The sequence below is a fragment of the Sprattus sprattus genome, assembly GCF_963457725.1.
Source record: "Sprattus sprattus genome assembly, chromosome: 6".
Lineage (NCBI taxonomy): Eukaryota > Metazoa > Chordata > Actinopteri > Clupeiformes > Clupeidae > Sprattus > Sprattus sprattus.
The window spans coordinates 19,411,913-19,438,493 of NC_137925.1; the positions used below are offsets into that span (position 1 = coordinate 19,411,913).

Consider the following 26,581-nt stretch of genomic DNA (forward strand, 5'->3'; position numbering starts at 1 on the left):
GGTGTGCAGTCTGCCTCTATCTCTCTTGCGTTAGAAGCTCCAGCTTTCTATTTTAAACCACTGGTATCTCAGGAGAAAGGTCAGTATGAGAGGGGTATGAGTAACGTGTCAAATGTGTTGAGTGTGCGCATCATTCAGTTTAAAAATTGTGTCTTGAGAAGATGTTGAAATCTGTTGCCAGGAAAACCAAATATGGAGGGCATTAAATCCAATTAGGAGGGCATTAAAAAAAAAAAAAAAAAAGAATCCCTTCCACCAGCTAATAAACCATACACACTATGAATTAAACTAAAACATCAACCTAAAAATGAAGGAGGAAAGATAAAACACGCTTTTAGATTAGTACGCTACCATGAAATACCCTGAAACTATATTTAGGGAAAATGACTGATTAAGCGACATACTTTCTCTGGCAGAGGTTCTACTGTTTATACACGTACACAAGATTAATAGTTAATTGTTTTTATTTCTTTATTTTTTACATACAGAAAATACAAGTTACTGTAAAAAGTGTGCAGTATTTAGTCAAATCCCCATCAGACGGTTACAGAAAGCTAATGCTAAACAACAAACACTCTCTTTTATGTAGAGGTCACCACAGCAGTTTTTTGGAAAAAGAAATTAAAAATTGAACTCCGACTTCCAGAACATGTTTTGAGGAGCCTACAGCACACAGGACATGATTGAATTATGATGGGGAAGTAGAGAAAAGAAAACAAAGAAAGACAAAGAAATCTCCAAATGAACACAAAAACACAAGCAAACAACGAAGGAAAAAACAGCCTTCAGACCATCTGTCAAGGGCTCTCCACTGGCCTGCCCTCTTAATTGTTTATACACGTACAAAACAAGGCTGCACTCTCTTGCAGGGACCTAGGGTGCTGGGTGACGTTGCTTCAAAGACCCTCAACCCACATCCATGAATACAGATGACATGCATGTGGGAACAACTCTGCTGTTTCACCACCCACTGCTTTGAGTTGAAAAGGTAAAAAAAAACGGTGCTCCGGTGCACGGTGCTCCGCTACACTAAATTCCTTGACTATCCACACAAAAAAACTCCACACTTCAACAGCTCAATCAAGTGTGGACCCCTAAAAGAACAACTAAAAAAGAGGAAAAGTTTGTATTTCTTTTAGAGACGTTTGAAAAGCCATACACCTATATAAAAAAAATGAAACAAGGAAAAGGAATCAAACTGTTGGGGCGGGCGGAATGTGTTTTAGATCTGCCCGTTACAGTACAGAGCACTGCCATTCCAACCGTCCCCTTGTGGAACCGACCCAGGGGAATATTTAGGCTCATGGTCTGGCAGATCATTTTAGTGTTTGGGGTGCCAGCAGTTCCTGACCACAGGTCTACTGGTAGTGTCTTGGCCATTGTAGTACAAGTTTGCAGGACAACACTTCCCAGGATGCCCTCCTGCTTAATGTAGTCAGAGTGGATCAGTGCATCAGTGGTGATGCCAGGCTGTGGCCAAATGTATGCATTAGACTGGGAGTGTAGGGGGGTGAAGCCAAGTGTACGTATAGGAAAGAGGTGTCAGCGAGAGCAGCGTCCTGTTCAGAAGTATCCCGCTGCCATACTGGGAATCACTTATAAATTCCTTAAAACTGTCAAAAACAGGACAAATTATGTGTTTTAGCGGCACTCAGGAATGTGTGTTTGCTGTTGCCTATAATGCATCCGAGTGAAATTGCAATCAATGAAAGAAACAATACAAATACACGACAAATGAAGTAGCCAGTTATCAGATCAGGAAAAGACCAAATTCAGAGCCCTGCGTTTATTTACTTTTTTTCGTGGGCATGTTAAAAAAAGATGTTAGTCAAACAAACACACCCAACTATGAATATATCAAAAGTTAATCAGATGCAGCGCACAGCATTATGGATAATGCACTTTGGTCTGAGCACTAGAAGAAAAGGTTCCCTAAAATGCCTCACCCATCCTACAACAGTACTATAACTCTTATTGCTTGAGAGTGTAGAAGGCAGAGCTTGCATAGGCTTGACACCTAACACTGCAAATTAGATTAGAGGGAAGAGGGTGCCATATCAAATATTGTTCCTAAAGGCAATATAAAAGAGCACCTCAAATATAATTCTCTCTCACGCACTCACACACACACATAAGATTATAAAATACTCAGAAATGCATCAAAGAAGAATCTTGATCTGAGGGTACATGAAGGCCCTTCTTTCCTCTCTTTTATACCATAAAATGCCCTTAGTCCAGTTGCCATTTCCTTGCTTCTATTGAGGACAGACTCAGTTACAGATTTAGCATAGCAGAAGGCTTTCCAAGTGAATAAATATAAACATTATGGAGGAGTTACTGGGCAAATAAAGGAACTGTGAATCAAAAAAAATAAAGGATAGTTTGCTTTCTAAGCTAAAGGAATGCTCTCAAAAGCATAAATGCATCTTCTTTATATATTAAAAAAAAAAAAAAGCAACAATCAAACAGACAAAATCAATCCCAACGTCTATGCTGGGAGCAACATACATTTAAGAGTGGTGAATACATGTCTTATTCTAAGCTCACGAAGCCAGTAAAGGCAAAGCCCTTGCTCAAGCCCACCTAGATGCTATCCATGGCTTTGAACTCGCTGAGGGCCTGCACAGGGTTGATATGCTTCTTGTGGGAGGAGCGGCGGACCTTGTTGGTCTGGTTGTCGTCCTTCTCGCGCTTCACCAGTGGCTTCTTCTCGGGGGCTTTCATCTTCCAGGAGACGGCGGGCATGTTGAGGTTCTGCATGCCCAGGGACCTCTGGTACTTGGTGGAGGCCACGTAGGACGCCTTCACTGTCGACACCACGCTGTTCATAAGGTTCTTGGCAGCCTGGATCAGGGACATGGCGCTGTCCAGCTGAGAGGAGAAAAGGGAACAGGGAATTATGGGGGAAAGAGTATGGAGAGAGAGGGAGACGTAGAGAGTTAAAAACACAGGAGATGATTTCACGCCCAATAATCTGTGACACTCTGAGAAGGTCACCTGCACTTCACAAGAGGTCTAAAAAAAAAATAAAAAAAAAAATAGGAGGATTTGTAATCTCAAATAAATAAATCCAAAATAAAAAGAGGAAACATGCAATAGTTGAGCCACAGGAGTGTTGGCAAGTGTGCAAAAAGGTCAGCCGTGAGCACCAGAACTAATTTAATCTCCCCCGCTTTACGGCCTTGGAGACCTTATTGACACGGAGAAGATGTAATGGAGCCTCCACCTCCATGCCAATAACAATGAGAAGTCATTATTTTCCTTTTCAGAGATCAAGACGATGGCGACGAAGACGAAGAAGAAGAAAAAAACAGGTGGCTGTGTTTGTACTCTGAGAGGCAGCCTCTAAAAATACAGCAGGGGTAAATATCCTTTGGCACATTTTATGAGTGAGGGCGAGAGAGAAAGAGAGCGCAAAAGAAAAAAAAAAAAAAAGAGGGGAGATGGTGGAATGCTTAGACTAAAGGGAATACTATCCCTATGGACAGGGAACTTGTCGACTGTTTCATCGGTATTGTTTCAGAGCAAGAGGAAAAACAAGGGTAGACAAAAAAAAGCTACAGATTTCACTTGGTGAGGGAATAAATTAGAAGCTAATGAGGAGAGGTTACACGGGCTATTAAAGAGAGGCAGACGCATCCTAGACTTTAAACGACAAACACGGCTAGAGATTAAGTTGCTTTGCAATGAGGAGTTAGCAACACAACACACGGGGAAGGAGTAATCGTATTACAGAGGTGATGGAGCGGAGTGACAACAAGTCCTGTGTGTGTGTGTGTGTGTGTGTGTGTGTGTGTGTGTGTGTGTGTGTGTGTGTGTGTGTGAGATGTTACACAACAGATCATATCAAAGCAAAAAGTACTTGATCGAACACACACACGTGTACAAGTGCACGTGACTGTGTGCAAGACTGTATACATATTTATGTCGGTGTCCACATCCACATTATGCTGTCTTCGTATTAGCTTCCATGTACCAATTAACCCATTCATATTACTGTTGCGCTTGAGTACACTTCTGGCTTAAAATAGACCCTGCGGTGGTGTTAAAGATATTATAAAAACGCAACCAAAATCACCACCAGTAAGTTGTATTTAAATCAGTTTGTTTAATTTTCAATGGTGACCTCTACGCACTTAAACAAAACTAAGGATTGTGAAGGTTACACTTCGGCTAACCTCCTCTTAAACAACCCCCCAAAACCCGGTTACGTTCCATTAATCCCCAAAGTTACAAGACACGTCAGGAGAATTGGAGCAAGGCGAAGCAAACTGCAAGACTTGCCGCTGAGGCCGGTGTTGTGTTCTTGTGTGACTATCTTGCTGTGTGAGGACTACTTACCCCAGAGACCACGAGCTCTCCTCCCAGGTTCTGCACCTCGGCCTTGACCTTGCTGCAGATGTTAAGCTGGTGGCAGTAGAGGGCGATACGCTGCAGGTAGGCCAGCAGGTCCTGCTTGCAGGTGGAGTCCGGACACTGGAGAAGATAGGAAGAGTAGGAGAGGGGGAGGAAGAGGAGGAGAGGCACGGTCAAGGCCTGATCGGACAGATTTACAACACCACGCAAGGAATTACATTTCCATCAATCGGCTTTTAAGAGATATATAAATAATGTATAAAAGACTAGCCATGACTCATCACTTTTTCTCCCCCACCACCCCTCCACTGACTTCTTAGGTTTGGCTCTGAGCTCCAATGCTTTTTGAAGTAGATCAAAGCAGGTGAGGATTATTACAGAACTTGGACAAACTTCTATAATTAAAAGCCAGAAAAAAATAAGAAAAATCGGATGGACTGCTGGGATTTTTCAACGTCGCAACAAATTCCTCAAAGACACGCACGACAAGAGGAGTATGGATTCCACCCGCTAAAACTACCCAAGTCAAATGAGAGATACAGGATTTGCTGACAGCGTAAGAAGCGCCTAAGCTGAAGAATACACTAACAGCGGGGGGGAGGAAGCTTGGATGGCGAGGGGAGCCTTTTCACACCAGAGCAAAAGTCAACATGAGAGGCCTTTCAAATTGTAATGACATGCTTGCAGGGATTAAAGCAAAAAAAAATCATCTGACTGAAAAAAAAAAAAATCTGCCCTCATTTTGGGTCGTGGCTGCATACCGCCTCGATATTTGAACTTCACGTGGTCTATTATCACTTACTAGTTCAAAGCTAGGGCATAAAACCAATATTTTTTGCAAGACTTCACCATTCTTGTTAATGGGCTATAAATGACAAAATGATTTACTGAAATCCAGGGGCATTTAACAAAAAAATTGGGGGCACTTTTAGAAACTTGTGAAATAACATTTAACCTTTGTTCAAAATAATAAACACACTTATTTAGGCTTACAGTATATGAATATGAACAATTGTCATCAAATGGCAATAATAAGACTATTAGGCATTAGTCTACAGATTCAAAGTGTTTTCTTAGATTTTTTGAACAAAAACCAAACAGACAACGTAAATTAGACAATCGTATTCTTCTTTCTTTGTGGTTATTAGTTGTTATAGTAACAACAACTAATACAATCTTTTTAAAGGTAAAAAAATGTTTTAAACAACTATTAACAATCGTTTTTGTTTCTTTGTTTTTTAATAATAATAACACATTATATTTATGGATTTTTGTGTTACCTTTATTCATGTACAGGTCTACCATAGTAGGCCTACAGGAAATACAGATTAGACTAGTTAGCTAGTTTGCAAGCAAGCCTTTGTAGCCAACGTACTATCAGAGATAGCTAACGTTAGCTAACTAACATTAAACTAGCTTAACCTAACTAAATCATTTCTAAAAGTATTATTACTAGTTATCATTCACCGTAGGTGATGCGTGTTGTTTGGCGCTTGGTGACGAAGTACCATGTATTTCTGAACGTTTTCGCTCCCCTTGATGGAGCCAGTAGAAGAATTTACCTGTGCTGGTTTGACAACGATTTGGGCAACTCGTTGTCCACAATTCCGACATGCCTTGAAAACAAAACCGGGTCTTTTTATCAACGTCGTCGTCATCCTCCACCACAAGCCAATCTAGCTTTCATTTTTGACAGTCGCTGGGTGTGTGAATTTTATCTTTTAGAACCTGAGATGGTGACAGAGACTGCGCTGGTCCTCATCTCTCCTCACTCTCGCAGTCACAGGACTGATTAAGAAGCGCTCCAAATGTGTTTTGTTAGAACGTTTGTTTCTTCACGCAACAGTCAAGGCGAAAATCAAAACATTAAATGGCAACTGACCGGGTCATATAGGCTACAATGTTTTTGACACGTTCATTGAATAAGTATTACTCTCCTAGTAATTTTAGGGGCAAAATTATATTTCTTAGGGGTAGTTTTGCCCTTTGCTCTCGTGTATTTCCGACGCTGAAATGTGCAAATCATATCAGTGTCTCATTTTTGGCCTTATGCGAGCCGAGTTGACGGAAATCCGTCATAGCGACGGAAAACTTTAATCCATGTGCTTGTATTCAAGTGCGTAGTGAAGCCAGCCATCTACTGTTAACATTACTGAATGGCCTCTCGTTAGTCTTGTCCCTCCCCGGAGATTTGGCCCCCACTCTTTTGAAGCGCTCACACTCCAGGCTTAAGGCCTCAATATACTTCTGCATCCCTCTCCGTCCTCGAAAAAAAAATGGGCGGGCGGGGCAGGCGGTTGATTCAGAAAAATTTGAACGTACTGGAAGTCATTGATTGTTTTCCCTCCCAACTGTCACTGACATGCCATTACACGGACGCTGCTTCTGGACCTGTCGGGCAGGTGTCGTCACATGGGCCTTGGAGACATTTAGCTTAGTCAATATAAGCATGTCTAATGCTATATATTCACTTGAGAAGGCAAATGTATCTCCATCGTGGTGGTCATTTTTTTGTCAAAAACATAGTAGCGATTTATAACAAAACGATATGCTTATCTTACATACAATACAGAAACTATTATAAAATGATCCAATAAAATGAATACGTTCTTATTTTCTTTGGTATTTTTGTCACATTAATATTTGCAATGATCGCTGGGTAACCTTTGTATAACTACAACGCTATGACAATGCACTCATTGGCCACGAGACGGTTGCCCTTGTCAAAAAGTGGTAACGTGAATGTGTCACTATGAAACAAAGCATGCACACTTCGAACAAAATTACCCCCCAAACTCTGAGGACAGGGCCAGAAAAATAAACCCACGGTATTCATCATGCCATCAACATGCAGTGTTATAGTTATATCAAACACACAGCAAGAGCATGAATACCTCAACATACAGTTGTGGGACTGCCTTTTCAACCATGAATATGTTGAAAAACACATACAGGAGCACACTTACTTATGATCCTCTCCCTGGACACCTTTAATGCCCAAGAAGACGATCTTAGAGAAATCGCTGTGTGTGTGGTAGTCGTTTATTGTATAAATACCTCCTCCCGACAATCCTCACATACAGCGAACGATGCCAACTAGACAATGCGGTTGATGGTGGAGCTGGACTTTGAGTTATTAGCAGAGGACGTGCTTGTAGCGATTTTTTTTTTTGGGCGACAACTACAACAACAGAACAGGAGACAGAGGCGCAGGTGGTATGTACGTTTACTAGATTTTCCGCTAAATCAAGCGTTAGAGTATTCACAATAACACTCAAAAGTGTGCTGCTAATGCTCAAAACCCCATTGAAACCCATAGTAGCTAGCTAGCATCGTGCTAACAAGTACAATGTTATCGTGCTGATATGTAATATACTCTCACACGCCACCCTCATTGAGGCAAAGGTAATGTTTGTCTCAAGGGCTTTCACATGCCGTTTTATGTAAAGTCAGACATTCTAAATAGGTTCTACACATACATGAAATACATTTCCTATTTAATGGATGCAAAGTAATGCTGCCAGCATTACTCCGTAGCAAATTGCGTTAGATGTCAGTTCAAGCTGGTTGGAGAAGGCACTTTCAACACCGAGCCACCAGCCAAGAGACCAACAGTGGTAGGGAGCAATGTACTTTTCGAGGGTTTATATAAAATACGGTAGCCGTAATGCCGCAAGCGGTGAGGCTTTGTAGTTTACCAAAGTCATACTTAAACATTTTGACAGAATACAGGAAATGTGAGGTCCTGACATGAGTGATTACGGAAATGATGTAGTTTGGAAATGATGCCGTAAGCTGGCCAATCACAGCCAAGGGGGGTATCCGACTCTCTCCGACTCTTTAAGAAAAGTTAGAAAAAAGCGTTTGTCTCCGACCAGCTCTCCAACGGCTCGGATGGGCGTCAACACCTGGGTGAAGGTGTTGCCAAGGCGTGCCAAAGTGTCCCTCTACGACCAAATCGGAGAGAATCATAGAAGTGTAAAAATGCCTTTAGAGCACACACTGTAGGACTCGAATGCACTTAACCACCACTGCAAAAGACTTTAGCAGACTTTTTTTTTCCCCTGTTGTTTTATGCAATTTAAAACTAGCCCAGTTCCCCAGCTGTGCTTTTATCTCATTTATAGAGGGCTTGTTGAAATAAAACATTTGGGAAAGAGAGGGGGGAGGAGAATCAAGACAACAAAAACGTACATACTTCAAGCGTTTTAAACTTTAAGTAGAGTAATATGCGAGTAGAAAATGGCTTGGGGTGGGGGGCCAATTCATAGATTGCAAGCATATATATGAAAATACCATGCTGTTAAAAATGAGATTTCCTGCTTTAAAAAAATAACACTCGTTTCCAAACTAAGTGGGAAAGTAGGCCTGTGTCCCATTAATCTGTCAAACTCTGTTTTTGGGGGCAATGGTTGAATGTGGTTGAAGCTGCAGAGAGATCATTAAATGTCACCCTCAGGGTCTGCCAGCGCCACGTCTGGTGTCCGTAATCAAAATCTACTTAAAATCTCTCTCTCTGCTTAATTACGACTAACGAACGCGCTCCAGTGGAGGGCCAAACTAAAGAAAATACACATCTTAATAAGAGGAAAATGTTTTAAGTCGCTAACCTTTTCTGCCCATCAGGGGACCAGAGACGGAACGACAGTAGAATGATAATTTCTTAAAACTTAATTGCCCTGAGCTTTGTTCATTAGCCCCCCCCCCCCCCAAAAAAGGCATCTTTGTCCCAAGGATGAGGATGATTTCCTCGAAACTTGATACAGATTTAAGAAATGTTTTCCTTGGGAGCCCTTTTCCTCTCTCTCTCTTGCCTAAATACTTATTATGCACTGAACCTCCTAGTCCTGTCCTCAGCCTCCACCTCTTCCCTCTCTCAGAGGAAGTGATGCGGAGTTCAGAGGAGCCTCTCTGGCTGCTGGAGGAGATAAAAAAGGTAACACGGTCATGTCAGTCCTGCAGCTAACGTGGCGGAACATTGGGGAGTCTGGGCCGTGGTGTCTTTAGCATGCTTTATTAAGCAGCGGCATCGGAGGCCGCCGCGTCTTTGCCAGCAGCAGTGCACATAGTCGTAAGTGTTGCTCCACACCACTCGCGCCGTCACACCTCTGCTCGAGCGAAGAGTACCCCGTGCCCACCCGAGTGCCTCCTGCCATGCCGAATCTCTTCCACTTCCCATGAGGTTCTTAACATGTGTGCAGGGTGCTCCAGGGGGGAGGGACAGGGGGGCGGGGAGGGGGGAGGGTTAGAAGGTCAAGTTAAATGTAGATCATAGGATGGCAGGCGGGCAGGCAGCCTTTCAATCCAGAACGTCCAAAAGCTCTGAAGCTGTGTGCTGATTGGAATACCAATTACTCTCCCCCACCCGGCTCTGGCAGAGCCGCTTTGGAGTGTCTTTTTCATTTTGGAGGCTGCTGCTTGGCACCCTGGGAACTGTAGTGCAGATCATCCTCCTACGGATCGCACGCCACGGCCACCCCGGTGGGGTATCTTGGATAAGGCGCTGGGGCCTCCTGTGCAGCTCGGCACTACAGCGGCTGCTCTGTGACTACACTGAGAAGGCCAGATGTGAAGCTCAGCGGGGCGTGAGGGGAGGGGGCCCAGACTTTTGGCAGAGCCTCCAGCCCCCAGATTACAGAGGGACAGCATCAGCAGCGGCGGCAGCAGCAGAGGAGTCCTCTGCTTCTCCTGCTTTACTATTCTAACCCATTACTCCTGCAGTGATTAATATAAAACTCTAAATAATATCAGTGCCCCCCTCGCTCACACACACACACACCCCAGCGCCGATAAGCTGCTGCTGCACACCACAGCCCCGCTGCACACCAAAGCCCCGCTGCCTAAAAGCACTCTACAGACAACGACAGTCCAACAGAAAGCACCCCAAGAGGGAGAGAGAGGGGGGGGGGGGGCAATGGAACAGAGAACAACAGTGAAAGGCAAAAAAGGAGGAAATGTAAAGAAAGGGAAAAAGAGGATTGGAGAAGGAGCAGTGGATAGAGTGCGAGAGCGGAGAGAGATGGAGTGAGAGAAAGAGAAAAAGAGAGAAGAGAGGACAAGAGAGGAAAATGGCATAGGGGAGGGAGTGAGTGGAGAGGCAGAGGGAGGATGAGGGCGCAGCAGAAACAGAGCGGTGCTAAAATGGTACCCACTGTGCATACAAATCAGGTGCAGGACTGGCGTGTCAGACGGCTCGCTGCCGCGCCTCTCAAAGCCTCGCTTGTGCCTGCTCAGCTGCTGGACTCAACTCAGCCCCCCAACCACAGGAAATAATGTGTGCTGTGTGTGTGTGTGTAGCTGCCTGTCCTAGCCGCACATGTACATGACACACACACACACACACACACACACAGACAGACAGACACACACGCCTGCGCACATGCATAAAGGCATGAGATACTAAACCTGTGGCGCTTTGACTGCATATAGTGTGATAACGTGACACTCTTGTATTCATATATGTGGGTGGTTTGGGTGAGGCAGACACAAACTCACACAAATGCAAAGGCATAGGCACAACTAAAAACTGAGCTTGTGTCTGCCTCATATGGACATGTGATACCTGCACAGACAGGCACAAGACTGCGTGCCCACACACACACATAACCACCCACATACATGAAAGAACTTGCACTTTAAACTGGAGACGACCATGGTTCAGACTGCTGCTCTTTCACATGTGAATTCAAAGGATGTATATGTAGACACGCACACACACACACTGTGACTGAAACAATCATACACATGCACAAAACGTTCTCCCCCCTACCCAGTAATTCCACTGTTTTGAGCTGATAAGTGCATTTCTTGTCCAGCATGTCCAGGGCGGAGTAGCCCCATCTAGATCCCCCACATCTCCTCAACGCCGAATGCTGGGGTGGGCTGAGGCCACACGGCTCTGGAGGACCCGTATCTGATCCGTTTATTACGCCAGGGCACTTTTAATGGCCACTGCAGCAATCTAATGCATCACTCAATCATTTATAAATTAAGTGGACAAGCGCAGCCCTCTTGGGGGAAAAAAAAGTGCTGCTTTTGAAAAATCCATAACTCTGATAATAATGTACAGTTCCCAAACAGTTCCACAATCTCCCAATGCAGGTCTCGCTCCGGTCACCTGAACTAACCCAGACGGAGATTATCATCAGTTCACTGATCGGTCTACTCCAATCCAAATCTCTAAAAAAGTTAAAATGAGGAGAACGCACTTCCCTCCCTGCTCGCCAGGAAGTATCTTTGTCTCAAGACATCGGCATTAAAATGCAGAGGCAGATACAACGAGGGAGTTATTCCCTGCAGCAGTCAGAGGAACATGCAAAGGTTAAGGATGTTAAAGGTGGTTTCGTTTTGTTTGTTTGTGTATATTTTATGCTGTGTGTTCCCCACCTGCATACAGTCTAAAAGTTGTCCTGTGCACACAGCTTGGCGGTGACTGTGCGTATCTAAAACACAGTGCTTCATTGTGTGATGAACTTGCAGCTCATCCATATTGATGAGGACTGTGTGTCTTCACACGCTGGAGGAGTACAGGCAGGCGCTTGCCGCTGCTTACACAAGACCCTTCTGTGTACGTGACCCCACGCTACGGCGCAGAGTTCAAAGCACAAACTGTTCCCATTTTTCCAAGCAAAACTCAGAATCCAGGGAAACAAAAACAAAACAAAAACTACCTTTTGTATGACAACAATAAAATGGAAAAAAAGGAGACCAACAATAAACAAGCACAGCGAGCAGGAGAAGAATGCACACTTAAGAATAGAAGTAGGTGTGTTTCGCAGGCACGGACTTTAAAAATATCCACTGCACATAAAGCGAGTGGGAAGGTCAGGCCTCATCATTGCAAATGTCATGTGGCTGGCCACGTTCCATTTCAAACAGGCAGAGGGAAGGTGAGGCTGGTGGCGGAGAAGGTAGTAGCTCCTCCACTGTGTCTGAGAAGCTGACCTTTCAGGACACATCAGGCAAGGGAAAAGCCAATTCCCTCTCCTTTCCATATTTACTGACACCGCAGCATGTTAATGTGCCATGGCCTCATTGCGAGTGGTGCTCCCTGGGTAATGCAGTATTTTGTTTATTTTGATTTCCGTGATGCACTATGGGGAGGGATATCAAAACACCGGGGCTTGTGTTTAAGACCCTTCTGGGAGCTGTGTGTGTTGACCGTGTGGATTCATGTGTGCCGGCGTTACTTGTAAGCAAATGATGAACTCCCTTAGAACAACACTCAGCCATCGCCAAGGCAACTTGGTAGCCTTTGATGCTGGTCAGGGTTGAGAGTGGCCATTCTGTTATATCCTCTCAATGGCCATCTCCTGGTTGAAAAACAGGCCACACACACACACCCCTGCCTGCCTATACACACACACCGAAAACCAACTCGCATGCGCTGGCTTTTCCCAGCTTGGTTCTCAATCCCCTGGACAAGCCATGGGGTGTTCGCTAGAAGTGCATAGTCAGCAACACCCACGCTCACAACTTCAACTCGGCTCCAGTCAAAAGAGAATCTAACTACATTCGGAATGTTTTACTGGCGATGGTCCGCATAGACATGTGTGGAGAGGGGGGCAGACAGAGTTAGAGAGAGAGAGAGAATGTGTGTGAGAGAGAGAGAGGTCGAAAGAGGAAGTGAGCTTGTGTGTGAGCTTGCGTGTGAGGAAAAGGGGGAGAGTTGGAGGGCTGCTTAAGTTTTATCTTTATTATTCCACCCATTTTTGGCCACCACTTCTGCTCCCAGCGCTTTTGAGATACCAACTCTGACGTCTGTCCTGATCCCATGAACGGCTCGTTTTAAAAGGGTTGCAAGCCCAGTCATTCTTTTGTTATTTTCATTTTACATCCCTCTTTTCTCCCCAGTGAAATGAATGGTGGAACATCCGTCTATTGTGAAGTCACTCGCTCTGCCAGCTGTACACCAAGTAGACCGATGGCAGCTTGCGAACAAAGATTATAATTGGTCATTCCAACCGCACTAGAGATCAGAGGTTTTGCAGGATGTGACATACCATCGTAATACAGTATTATTAAGTTGTATGTTTATATATCTGGCTTATCAGAGATTTTCCAGAACCTTCGATTACTGACTCGGGGCTCTTCCAGCTTTCATTTCAACCTTACATCGCCTTACATTACCTAACATAAAACTTTACATATCTGACTGGTTATCAGAGATTATGTTCCAGTATGCTATAAGCCCTGGACCGGCCCTGGAGTCTCCCAAAAGGCCCTCTTTGTTACTCTGAGAGAATGACTTTGGATTCCAATGTAAGCATCACTAACATGCTTTATTCAAGGAGGATGTGTGGAATTTGGTAACACTTCTGTCTTTTAACACTTTTGACATGATAAGATCATAAGATCATTGATTTGGCCAAATGATGTATCTTATTGCACACAATAAACAAAGACTGTCAATTTATTAATCTGTCTTTTAGCGTCTTTTGCTTTGCTGCTGTTAAGCAATCACAGTTTGTGTTAGCCGACTAGTGCGTATTCCTGTGGCAACCACCAACCCGGCTTCTCTGCTCTCAACCTCGACTATCAGAGCTGAGAGCCTGTAACTCTCTGGGAAGGGTCGGGTCTGAATATTGCACTTTTGGAAGCACTCCAGTCACTGAGAAGTTTGCATAAGAATAAAAAAAATGTAACACATAAAAGAGAAAGAGTAGGGGGGAGAGAGGGGGAAAAAAAGAAGATAAAAAAAGTCTGGCAGTCAGCAAATTAGGCCCTTGTGACTTTGCAGTGTTCTGACATAAAACACATCTGCTAGAGCCAGAGAGGCATGGGGAGGAAGGATGATGAACCGTCTGTGACCTGGAAGAGACCACGGCCCCAGTCCAGCATTGCAAACTGCCCCATCACACACGCGTACACACACACACGAGTACACAGTGTCATCGCACCTCAAGCAACATGAAAATGTATCCTACTTCTGCCTGTGTGATTGTGTGTGCATGCATGTCAGACACAACACAGCAGGTATGACACAAAGGCATAGACATACACGACACACAAAAAAAGCTCCATCTCTTTCAAACACACACAGTCCAACAGTCCACTGCACAGCTTGATGGGTCAATTGATAACATGCAGAGACTGAAGTTGGTGCAATTTTTTTCGTTCGTGTGCGAGAGAGAGATGGAGAGAGGGAGGGGGGATGGAGACTGCGAAGGAGTCCAATCTGAATTCCAGGTGCACACATTACCTCAGGCTGCATACAGTTCATACACAAGCACTTGGTAGATATCAAGTCATTCCAAGATAAAAGATTAGTCTGTGGCCCAGCCCTACCAAGAGTTCTGGTGCACATATGATGAGATATATGAATGAGCCTGAGAGCGAGAGAGAGAGAGAGAGAGAGAATCTCTTCCCTTATGTGGCTAATGAGTCTTATATTGCATATAAACTCATCTGGCACGGCTCTGGTTTCCAAACAGCATGCTAAATATAAAACCCATCGCTGTCTACGCTAATCAATCTTGTCACATTTGAAATGGACTGGCTATCCCCCAGCCCAATTACCAAATAAACACACCCAAACAAATAAATAAACAACAGCAACGGCAACATATTTGCCCCCGCAAATTCAATTGGTGTGACGAGCCTGGGACACTAATGTGACGTTTAAAAGGACACAGACCAGACACTGGGTATCCGGGGTGCCAAGTATGGCATGTGCCGGACCGCAGAGCGCCAGGCGTTCTGTAATTTATGGACTTATTAAAATATACATTATGAGCTTGTCAAAACGCGTTTTGGAGTTGGCGAAGTGAGTGGCTGTGTGAGCAAGCGTGTATGCTTTCCGCAACTGCTTGACATGCCCCTTCTCTTCCCTCCAGAAGGCCTGCTGTGAAATCACGCAACTGGTCTAACCACACGGGAAACCCCACGCAACCCCCCAAATCCAAAGAGTTTTCAACAGCTCGGTCTGCTGCTCACTGGAGCTTTATTTACAGTGAGGCCTTCACATGAGGGGGATGCCTACAAGCTCAAACAGTGAGACAAAACTAGTGTTTGATACCTAGCATCGCGTAGTGTCTACGGTCTGTGGCGAGTTCAGTGCACTGGGGGTGGGTACACGGGGGAACGCGTCTGGCCTCTGCCCCCGCACACCTCCGCTCCGATGACCCGTTTTAAGCGGACAGGCCTTTGGCCCCGGCATTAGCATAACTGCATATTTAGAGGCCTGAGAGGGATGAGGAGTGATGCAGCCTAGAAATAAACACTCTTTGCTTAACAAACAAGGGTGGAGAAGAGGAAGAGCAAATACAAAGGGCAGAGAGAGAGAGAGAGATGTGCCTTGTGAGACAGTCAGACATGGAAAGAGACGAGGCGTACTGTCTGTGCATATGTATGAGCATGTCTGAGTGTGTGTGTGTGATTGAATAAGAGTGTATTACTGCATATGTGGTTGGAGATTGTATAACAGGTCTGTGTATGTAATTGAGTAAGTGTGTGTGTGTGTGTGCGTGAGCGTGAGCGTGAGAGTGAGCGTGAGCGTGAGCGTGAGCGTGTAATTGAGTAAGTGTTGAGTGGGTAAGTGTGATGGGTAAGTGTGAGTGGGTAAGTGTGAGTGGGTAAGTGTGTGTGTGTGTGTGTGTGGTTGGTGATTGGAAAGGTTGGGTGTTGGCTTCTGCTCTTTCTCTGGCTGACCCTTGAACTGCTGAGCTGAGAATCTGTGGGCTTCTCCCCTCGATTTTTGTTCCTCCGCCGCAGCTTGGAGGGGGGGTGTATGTGTGGGGTGGGGGTGGGGATGTGTGTGTGGGGTGGGGGTGGGGGTGGGGGGTGAATTTACTGCCCTGTCACCATAAAGCGTTGCGAGGCCAGAGGGGGGATTCGAGTCGGACCACCGCCGCCGCTCGTGGATCATCATAAATCTGCACTGATTGAATGCAAATTGGAAAAGTACACTATGTATGTCGGTATACATCATGAGGATAAAGCATGCAAACCCCACACACAGCAACACTGTGCCCGCTCGCGCTAAATATGCAAGCCTTATATTACCAGCCTGTGATTGTGCTGGTGCGGGAGGGAGGGAGGGCTGGAGAGAGCGTTTGTCTGCATTATTTTCCATTGTGTGCTGTATGGAAGTCTACGAGTTTGTATATTTGTGTGCCTTGTCTACCACTGGTTCATGTGTGCGTTCATCTGTGTGTGTGTGTGTGTGTATATATGTCTGTGTGTGTGTGTGTATGTGTGTGTGTGTGTGTGTGTGTGTGTGTGTGTGTGTGTGTGTGTGAGAGAGATAGAGAGTGCAGGCATGTGTGCATAGTTTTCTACTGTTTATATGTTTGTGTGTTAGTGTGTGTGTGCTTGCATTAGCTTTGGGTCCCTTGCACATGTACGTCCACATGTGCAGAGAGGGGTATTTATTGCCCACATGGTGGCTTGCACGTTTACATTATAAATCTCAATTACACTGCATTATTTGTTTACCAGTGGCGGCGCCGGTGCTGGAGTTCTCACTAGGTGCCCCTGCAGAGTCCTGCTCGTAAATTGTTAATAAACTGCAGTGCAGACCTTTGCATGGCACTGACCTAAATCCTGCATCTCATCCCCTCACAGTACACTCATTTCTTTAAACTTTAATGGGGCTCTGTTACACCCATTTAACTGACTTCACCATGAAAGCTCGCCTGCACCCCTACCGCCACCCAACCCCCACCTCCCAAAACCATTACCCCCCACAACCCCACCCCGACGAATAACAATTCTGACAGCCCCCATGCCATGTTTGACTGTGTTAAAAGGATCAGAGATACAATAGGGCTGGGACCATCTGGAGGGAGATGCTGCAAGAGACCAGAGGCGGAATCAAAAAACAAACAAAAAACAACCAATCCTTTCCCCGCCCTGCCAAAATGCGGCACACACGCTCTCACACACACACACACGTGTACACACACGCACAGTGCCCTGGTCAGCTCCAGTGCATTCTGATATGGAGCTTTGGCACAGACCAGAAAACAGGAGCCCAAAACAAACAAACAAACAAACAAACAGTGAAAGGGAGGGTGAAAAAAACAAAAGAAAAAAGAAAACACGAATGCGAGCACGAGTCACGGCCCTGCTCCTCACCTTCCCTTTTCTGAGTGCAAGAGAGTGCTCACCACGGTGGTCCAGCACAGAGAGCACACAGCCGCTCACACCAATCATCCCCCCACCCCCCTTCTCTTTCCTCCTTCTTCTTCTTCTTCTTCTTCTTGCAGTGTTGTGCTCCGTTCCCAGGCAGCACCCTGGTGGAGCGAACGAACATGGAAGCAAGCGAGCGCTAAATATAGATGCGTGTAAATAAATTAAAAACCTGCCACCTGGTAATTAAGCTGCTAATTAAAGACGAAGCACTCTTTTAATGGATTCAGGTCTCTCAAGGTTTCCCCTACCACCCACCCCATCCTTACTAACCTCCCCCACCCCTACCCCACCACCAATCTGCTCCTTCTCCACTCCCACATCCGTCCAGACCTGAACCTACTGCCCCTCAAACCAAAGCTCTCTAATGGGCTTGTTCATGCGGCGTGGTTCTTGGTAAGGTTGTGATTTGTGATTTTCACAGCTGCTGACTAAACTCCAGAATCATGGCCAACTCGAGGGTGAACTGCGTGTCAGACGCAAAAAACCCATGTGACTCTCTAAGCTGTCAAGACGTTCTCATGAACACAGGAATTTTAATTGGACGCTGTGTCATTCCATAGTAGGCAAGCAATGCAAGACATTGCTTCAGAATCGTGCAAAGAAAGAGTGTTTATGTAATTTTGGGATGTAAAGCTTAAATAAGGACTGCACCTTTAACCTAGGTAAAGAGATGACCAGTACAGTAGATGAGTGTGGATCGGTTCGTGGCCCATCTAGGTGTTGCTGAGGGCCACTGGCCCTGGCACTGTCCTCCATCTCCACGACCAGCACTCTGTATTTATGTATTTATACTCCAGAAGCCCCGAACCCCCCGAAGGTGTGCATGTAGATCAGCACCACCCACAGACACGCAGGACTCATGTGAACCTCTGCACCTCGCTCATGCAGTTTGATCTAATATGCTCACACAGACGATGAGGCACAAACACAGAAACATTCACATGCCGTCTTTCGTTTCTCCTACCCCATCTGTGTGTGTGTGTGTGTGTGTGTGAGAAACACACACACACACACACACCTGCACAGACCCCATCTGTTTTCTTAGGGGAATATTGTATTCATAACAGTGGGTAAGCAGCTTCACAGGACTTGGTGGGGGCAGGAGCGGCAAACATCATGCAACCCCCTCCTTCCCCTCCCCCAGTGCCCCTAGTGAACTCCTTATTAAGCATTCCCATTTCATCGGGCCAACTCAGGTAAGGCCATCACATCCAGTTAGAAAATGGATCAGCTCCTCTGCGGATCAAAGACCGACTTCAATAAAATATCAAAACCGCCAGTGCTTTCCAGATGACTGAGGGCTGCTCATTATGCAAGATTATGTAGGAGAAAGGTGAATTATGATTTTTTTTAAACTGAGTGCGCGCACTGCAGATGTTTCCTGGCCGACTTTAATTAAAGGCTATGGCCGACACAAAAAATGAGATAAAGGTGCTTAGCTTTAAGGCCTCCCAATCTTACAGAACATGAAATGTTAAACCAAAAAAAAAAAACTTTGGCGCAGGCAATTAATAATTAATAATTCAGCCGACCCTGGTGCAGTTAAGTTCACAACACACGGCATGAGTCCTTCTCCGATTGCGCACCAATGCAGACTAAAAACCTGGCCTGTCTTCTTCTGTTCAAGGACTTAGGGCAGATCTAATCACCCGTTCTCCTGGAGAAGTTATGTTTGAAGAGGAGCAGTGAGAAACATGTACATCGCCAGGCCTGGACTGCAAATATTATTGGAAGCTGGGGGTCTAAATTAAATAACCACAACTGAAAAACGACCTTCCAAGTTGCTTTTCAGAAGATGAGACCGTAAGGTAGTTAGATCAATGTTTATGGTCAGATATCTCAAAACTTGTGTTTGCTTCGGCCTTACCGCTGCTGAGCTGTATGCAGCCAGTTGAAAGCAAGACACGTATGTAGTCAAGAAAAGAAACGGTCAACTGTACAATCCCCATTAGCTTTTTCCAAAGTAAATAAAAAACATAACACACACAATTACTACTACTTACTTGGTCAGCAATAGTGCGGCCCAACTTATCCATTCTGGACCCGGCCTCTGCGATCTTCTTGGCAGCGCTGATCACGTCCGAGGTGTTCTTCAGCGGTCCCTTGCCCCTGAGGAGACAGAAAGAATCAGTCACACAGTGTCAGTCAGGAGGTGCTTGCCAGTCGTTGCATCCTCCCCAACAGAGGGGCTCGCTCCTCTTACAAGGAGCTAGTGGGCATTCCAAAGCACGCACACATCCCCTCGCCTTCCCTCTCCAGGGAAGAGGTGGAAAGGACTGACTGGTGTGGAAATGGGAATTCTGGCAGCAGCTTGCAACTCTGACACACTCTGCTTTTGCCAAAAGTCGCGCTTCGTACTCTCGAGTCCAGGAGTCTAGGGCAAGGCCAGCTCCACCGGTGGGGATGGGCTAACAGAAATCACATAGGCCTGGGGGAGTCTGGAGGTTTTATTTGGCTTCATGACAGTCTCTAAGAGTCTCCCCCATTTTCACAGCAAAATAAATATATATATATATATGTATAAATAAACCAACAAACAGGCATCACATTTTCTCCCATGGCAGAGGCCCTGGACTATGAGCTGTATGCCCGTCTGCCTGTCTGTCTATCGGTCTGTCTGTGAGCACAGCCAGATGGTGAGAGACCACGGCCAGGGCCTCCCACTGCTGGGCTGTCTGTCTGTCTGTCTGTCTGTCCGTCCGTGCAGTACTGTGCTCTTGGTGGATTCCAGGGGCCACTGCTCTGGTCCTATGAGCTTACTAGGGTTCAGGCCTTCCCCCTGCCTCCTGTTCCTGACACAACACCCCCCCACCTCCCTCGGTTGAAGCTGGCGAACCGTTTGCCAGCTTGGTGTCCCCACAAGGGACTTCAGGGCACAGTTGGCAAGTGGCACAACCTGGATTCAAAGCTGCTCTCTCCCGGCTAAACTGAGCTATCCAACCCCCAACAGATGGAATTTTGTGTTCTGCCTTTTCCTGTCTCCCTCCCCTTTATAATTCTGTCTTTCTCTCCCCTTCTTGTTTTTTTCCCCCTCTTTTTATTCTTCTCCCTCTTTTTCTCTCCACCACTACAATCATCCTCATTTTCTTTCCCTTCTCTCTTCCCCCTCATGCTCTTCCTGTCTTTCTTTCTCTTGATGTTTGTCAGGAGACTCAGAGTCCACATAGAGGTAGCCATGCATTACTTCAGCGAGCAGCACACCACTGGGAAACGGGGAGCTCTCTGAGACTGAAGCAGCAGGATGCTGCCTCCACACACACACACACACACACACTCTCTCTCTCTCTCTCTCTCACCCCCTCGCTATTGAATTATTATGCAAACATCGGCACTGGGGCTAGGATTAGATAAGAAAAGAGATGTGTGAAGGATAAATTGTGTATAACTGTACAGATGTGTGTGCGTGTAGATGCCTGTAGTGGATGTGTGTTAGTACAAGAGATACAAGCCAGTGTGTGTGTGTGTGTACTTGTTTACTTGTGTAAACATGTCAGTGGTCTGCATGCAACAAACAAACAATAAATATATGAATGATTGTGTGTTTCTAAACATGTCTGAACATATTCTGCATGCACTGTACGTGTGCGTGTGAATTCCACGACAAACAGTAAAGGGCAGCAACACGGGGGGGGGGGGGGGGATAATAAAGGTTGCCTATCCTCCCCCTGTAGTCTATTCCCTTCACAGGCCAGCCACCCTGAGCCACTACAAGGTGACTGTTTAGCAGGTTGACTCGAGATCAGATTTGCATAGCTGAGGGCACGACTGTCAGAGTGCCTGTGAATTAGTGGGCAACGCCAGCTCCAGATGGGGGTCTGGCGGGAGGAGGGGTTGAGGTGTGCGTGGGGGGGTAGGAGGCCAGATCGCTGGACTACAGCACACACACACACACACACTTGAGTGCGGACAGGTGGCTGCAAATCTGCGACACGAGAACCTGCCGCCATGCTTTATTCATGAAAGACTGGGACAGCAGGGGGCTGCGACGATGGTGGCATCGGGGTCCTCTTGGCTAGCTATCAAGTCAGGATAAAGGCCCGAATAAATTTCCCCTTCCAAACATTAACCTTCATTGGGCCGTGTACCCGCTCAAGGTCGAGGGGCAATAATTTGGGCGTGGACTGAATTAACTCCCCACGACCTTCGCTGTGGCTGCTGCAAGTGGCTGCTTTCAATCCATCACACACACACACACACACACACACACACACACACACACACACACACACACAGAGTTCCTTTCAGTCAGTCACACACACACGCATGCACACGGTCACTGACAACTGATGTGATCTCCCTTGAATACGGTGACATTTGAGTCATCATGGATGGTGCATGTTTCACTAATTTGTAAGTTCCATGATGAAGACCATCCACCGCAGACCATCACAACCATAATCTTGCCCCATGACACACATCATCTACTCCTGGTGTGTGTGTGTGTGTGTGTGTGTGTGTGTGTGTGTGTGTGTGTGTGTGTGTGTGTGTGTGTGTGTGTGTGTGTGTGTGTGTGTGGATGTGGATATGACTTTTAATCTGAACGGCAGTGGTGGCATGTGGAGCGGGGGTGGGGTGGGGTAGGAGCTTTGGTGGGGCGAGATTGGAGCCAGGCTCATTTGCATGCATTTGCATGATATTAAAATGCCGCACGACAGGTCAGGGAGGAAAGGGCCGTGGAATTGGAGGAGGAGGATGCTGATCGACGGACCATGCCCAGCATCAGCGCTTGAAACTTCAGCGTGGGATGGATGGATAGATGGAATAAAGAGGAGCAGCAGGAGGAGTAAACCTGGCCGTAAACCTCACCTCTTCCTCTCTCTCGTTTTTTTTCCTCCCCCGCCCCCACTAACCATTTTGTGGAGGGAAGAGGCGATGGGATGACAGTATGGTTTGTGGGGTGTGTGGGGCCAAGGTACCTCTGTAAATGGCATCCGCTGATGGACAGGCTCAAAGAACAGATAGACTACCCCATGTGCGCATTAACAGTCATATTTGTCTACCCACACACACACAAAAAACACCGTCTCTCCCCATCAGCTTCAGTCTGTCAACCACACAAACACACACCCACCCACACACACAAAGCACTTGTAGGGAGCAGATGGCTGGGACACTGAAGTGTTCAACCCATAAGCTAAAAAGGACTATTTGGATTCTGCTAGCGAAGGTTGGACACACACTCAAAAATGTGCCTGACCTTTCTCACTGGTAATAAGTCATCTCTAACCACTCCTAGCACCCCCCCTCCTTCCCTTCAGTCGTGTGCTTTGCTATGTATGAATCTGTGCAGACACCCATAGATGGCTCTGTCAAGATAGCAGCAGCTGCTGTACATAGTGACACCGTGATTGGAGCATCTCTGTGGAGTGGGGTGGGGGAGTAGGGAGAGAAGGGGAGAACCTGACCCACCCCGTCACTGCTTTGTGAAGAGTGCTTGGCTGTCACAGTGATGACACCATGCAGGCCGTCAGTGAAATTAATCAGTTTTGGATTATGAATATCAGATGCCTGATCGGTTTTATATATTCCTTTATTTATTTATTTATTTTTAAATGGCCGAGTGGTCTGTTCTCTTGTGCATAGATGGGAAAAGATACGAGAGTGAGCTCGGTGAGGTTCAGAGGGCTCACTTTAAAATAGAGAGCAGGAGAGAAAATTACCAACCTAAGAGCGTATAGCTTCTTCCTAGCAGGGTACTAAGTATGGTAATTCTGCAGTCATTCAGCTAGGCTGAAATGACACTGAACATAAGAGTGCAAGAGTAACAACAAAAGCTTGTCACTTATTTAAGAGAAACAGAGAGAACGGGGTAAGGCGAGGTTAAAACAAGAAGAACAAGAGAAGAAGCAGACAAAAGGGGCCCTAACAAGGATATCCGCTTAAAAAGTCATCGCAGCGTCATGCAAATTTAAAGAGCTGCTGAGGTCAGAGGAGGATTGCACAGGCATTCAGGGCCAAGCAGTCCGAGAACTAGAAGAGCGCCACGCCAACTCAACGAGCCACTAAGCCAAGACACACGCATCACTGGAGAGAGGGAGTTGGGAGGAAGAGAGAGAAAGGGGGTGGGGGGGCGAGAAGGACATAGAAAGTGAGAGAGAGAGAGACAGGGAGAGCTAGAGTGAGCAAGAGAGATGGAGAGAGAGAGATATTGAGAGAACGAGAAAGAGAGAGCGAAAGATTGAGAGGCAGAGGACTGGCGCAAGTGATGGGAGAGGAGCAAGAGAGACATTGAGAGAGGAGAAAGTGTGGCAGCAGCCAAGGGAGAGGGAGCGGAAACGAGAGCTGGCTTCGCGGACGCTGTGCCGCAGCTGTGCGCGACTAACCTGGTGAAGTCCGTCATTTCCATCATGATCATGCACATCTGCTTGGCCAGCACGATGATGTCGTTGCCGCTGTCGTCCCACTTGGACACCTCAGCATCCAGCTTGTTCTTCTCCTCCTGGAAGCTGGCCACCTGCTCGGCGATCCTGGCTTTCTGCTCCTGAGGCAGCTGAGCCATGATGGCCTGGAGGGAATGGGGGGAGAGAGGGAGAGAGAGGGAACGGCGTGAGAATGGGAGAGAGAGAACGGAGTACTGAAGATTTGGCACAGTGTGACCATTCCAACCCTAAAGCCAAACGACAGTGAGAATAACACAGCGCCCGGAGATCACACCGAGAGCCAACTGCTACCCATGTCCCCTTCCCCCACCCATCCCTGAAAACCTCTCCTGCTTCCAGCAAAGCTGTTTTCAGACTGGCACTGCAACCCTTAACTTATCTAGACATTACCCAGAGGATTTGTATGTGAGAACGCGCACACATTTCCGGATCAGTTCGACCGAACATCAAACGGACTTTACCCTGCCAAGCTCCCTAGTGCAAAGTCCTTGTAATGTCCGATCGAGCCCATGCGTGACTACAGCAGGTCACTGTCCAGAGAACTCACAGCGAGCGAGTGGGCCTGTTAACACCCCTCACTTTCACTCACACAATGCCGAAGCAAAATTATACAAATGTGCAGTCCAGCTTTTTAGCTTAAACTTCAATAAATGGCACAATCACTTAGTTAACTTAGCAACCTGCCTTGTTCATGTTAACAGACCATGATCACATTTATAAATCCCCATTGGCAACCTCACTTACTTCTACCAACAATATTTTACAGGAATCCTGCCTGGTCAATAAAAGATAGAACCAATCAATCCTCATCAAGAATAGTTCTACAAATCCACCATTCTAGTGGCTTCAAAAGATCAGAACTTTGTTTTAATCATGTTCAAGAGAGGCACCACTCTCTCCTCATATCGTTACAAGCAACATGCATTACTAGCTCCAGAGTAGCTCCTTGAGTGGGAATGAAGAGGCTGGTCGAACATCTGCTCTGAATACATATTTATTTTCTTCCCTTGCCTCCGGCAATCTTAAGATCTATATCGGAAGTTTTTTTCTCCCCCCTCCAGGACATAATGAGCTGTGTGAATGTGTGTGTCACTTGGTTAATAATAATCCTGAGGCCTCTTCAAAGACAGCCTGAAAGGCTGCCGGGGACTCATGGCACCTGGAATAGAGTGCGCAGAGGAAAATGAGACGAGGAGAGAGAAAAAGAAAGGAAGTGAAAGACAAATATGGAGATGAACACACAGATAGATGGAGAGAAAGACAGAAAGAAAGAATTAAAGGTGGACAGAAAAAATAAAGTTAAGAGAAAGAAGAACTGACAGAATAAGGGAACATCAAAACATTAAAGAATGAAAGGGTAGAAGGATAAAAAGAGAGAAATAAATACAGAGGACAAACAGACATCAAACAACAGAGTTGCGGTCCTAGCCTAGCTATTCCTCTGTGGAGCTGAAACCAGTCTCCACAGGGGTGGCGCCAGGAAAAACAAAGCAAGGACGCCTGACACCAATTAAAACGTGAAGTAATTGTGTTCCATCAGGGCCAACCCAGAGAGAGTGCATTCCGTGCTGGTGGCAAACCCCTCGGCAGGCTGAGTCCCACTGCATGCTAAAATGCACCTCAGTCCTGGAGCGCACTTGTGTGATTGCCAGAACGAAAAAGCTGTACGGGGTTAACAGAGGTTTGATGTAAAAATGTATATAATTGTAAAAATGTATATAATTGGGGGAAAAAAAAAACACCCTAAGTGGAGGTGGTGAGGACGAAGAAATGGCCACTGCATAGCACTGTATTCATCTTTCTTCAGACTCTGCTGGAAAGGTCTGTGTGAAAAGCCTATCATTATCTCACTCTTTATTAGTACTTTAATGCCTGTGTGCGCATGGAAAACATTATTTTACTCTCATGGCTATAGAATTTAACAAGCTAGTCATAGCATTAAAAGAAAAGCGAGGGGAGGGGTGAGGAGAAAAAGCAATATTCATGTATATTTTAACACTCGCGCACACAAAAGAGATTAACCTCTTTGAGAATCCACTGCGCCAACAAGGAGGATCAAAACCAAAGTAACGAGATCCCTAAAGCATAACTTCCCCCACCTCTGAGGATCGCCTAGCCTGGCTTCACCCGCATACTGCTCACAGCTCCGTTATCTTTCTGTTGTGATTATAGTCTAGAAACTCTGTTCATAAGAGGGACTGCAGGGTCATTCAGAGTAGCCTCCAATCAGTGACCAGTGGGATTGGCTAAGTGAACGATGACGTTGAAATGTAGCGTTTGTTCCAACGATGACGGCAGTGCTATAGCGACTGGAAATGAACCGCAATGGAGGGTGGCCTGACCCTTTCTATTCACATGGGTGAATTTGGGTCTGGTTATACCTGGCTAATGATCTCCCCCCTAAATGAAAGGCATTAGACACAAGGACTGCTGCGCTAATCACACTTCTCGGAAGTTCGCCCATGAATTAACCTAATTTACATGACTAATTTCCGATATCTGTTCCTTCATCATGGTAAAAACAAAATCCCTTTATACAGTTGCTCAGTTTTTTTTTGCATGCATTTCCCTGGAAACAGCAACCAGGTAGGAGATGAGATGAGGAAGAGAGATGCAGAGGGAAAAAGATGTGAGACTCGGATGAGAAATGAGGGAAGAGCGACTGAGAAAAGCTTGATCTTTGAGCTGCCACTGATGGCATTAGCCTGTGA

General features: G+C 46.0%; 1 protein-coding gene across 2 annotated transcripts in view; it reads right to left on the reverse strand.

Moving 5' to 3' along the window:
• Positions 1 to 520: 520 nt before the first annotated feature.
• The window catches only part of ctnna1 (catenin (cadherin-associated protein), alpha 1), a 101,121-nt gene continuing 75,060 nt past the window's right edge, over positions 521 to 26,581 (reverse strand). For both annotated transcript variants that reach the window (XM_080840777.1, XM_080840776.1), the window contains exons 16-19: positions 23,814 to 23,995; positions 19,494 to 19,599; positions 4,342 to 4,476; positions 521 to 2,871 (exon numbers count right to left, since the gene is read on the reverse strand). In XM_080840777.1, coding sequence (XP_080696903.1) covers positions 2,584 to 2,871; positions 4,342 to 4,476; positions 19,494 to 19,599; positions 23,814 to 23,995 — 711 coding nt within the window. In that variant the 3' untranslated portion in view covers positions 521 to 2,583. The remainder of the gene's footprint in view (positions 2,872 to 4,341; positions 4,477 to 19,493; positions 19,600 to 23,813; positions 23,996 to 26,581) is intronic.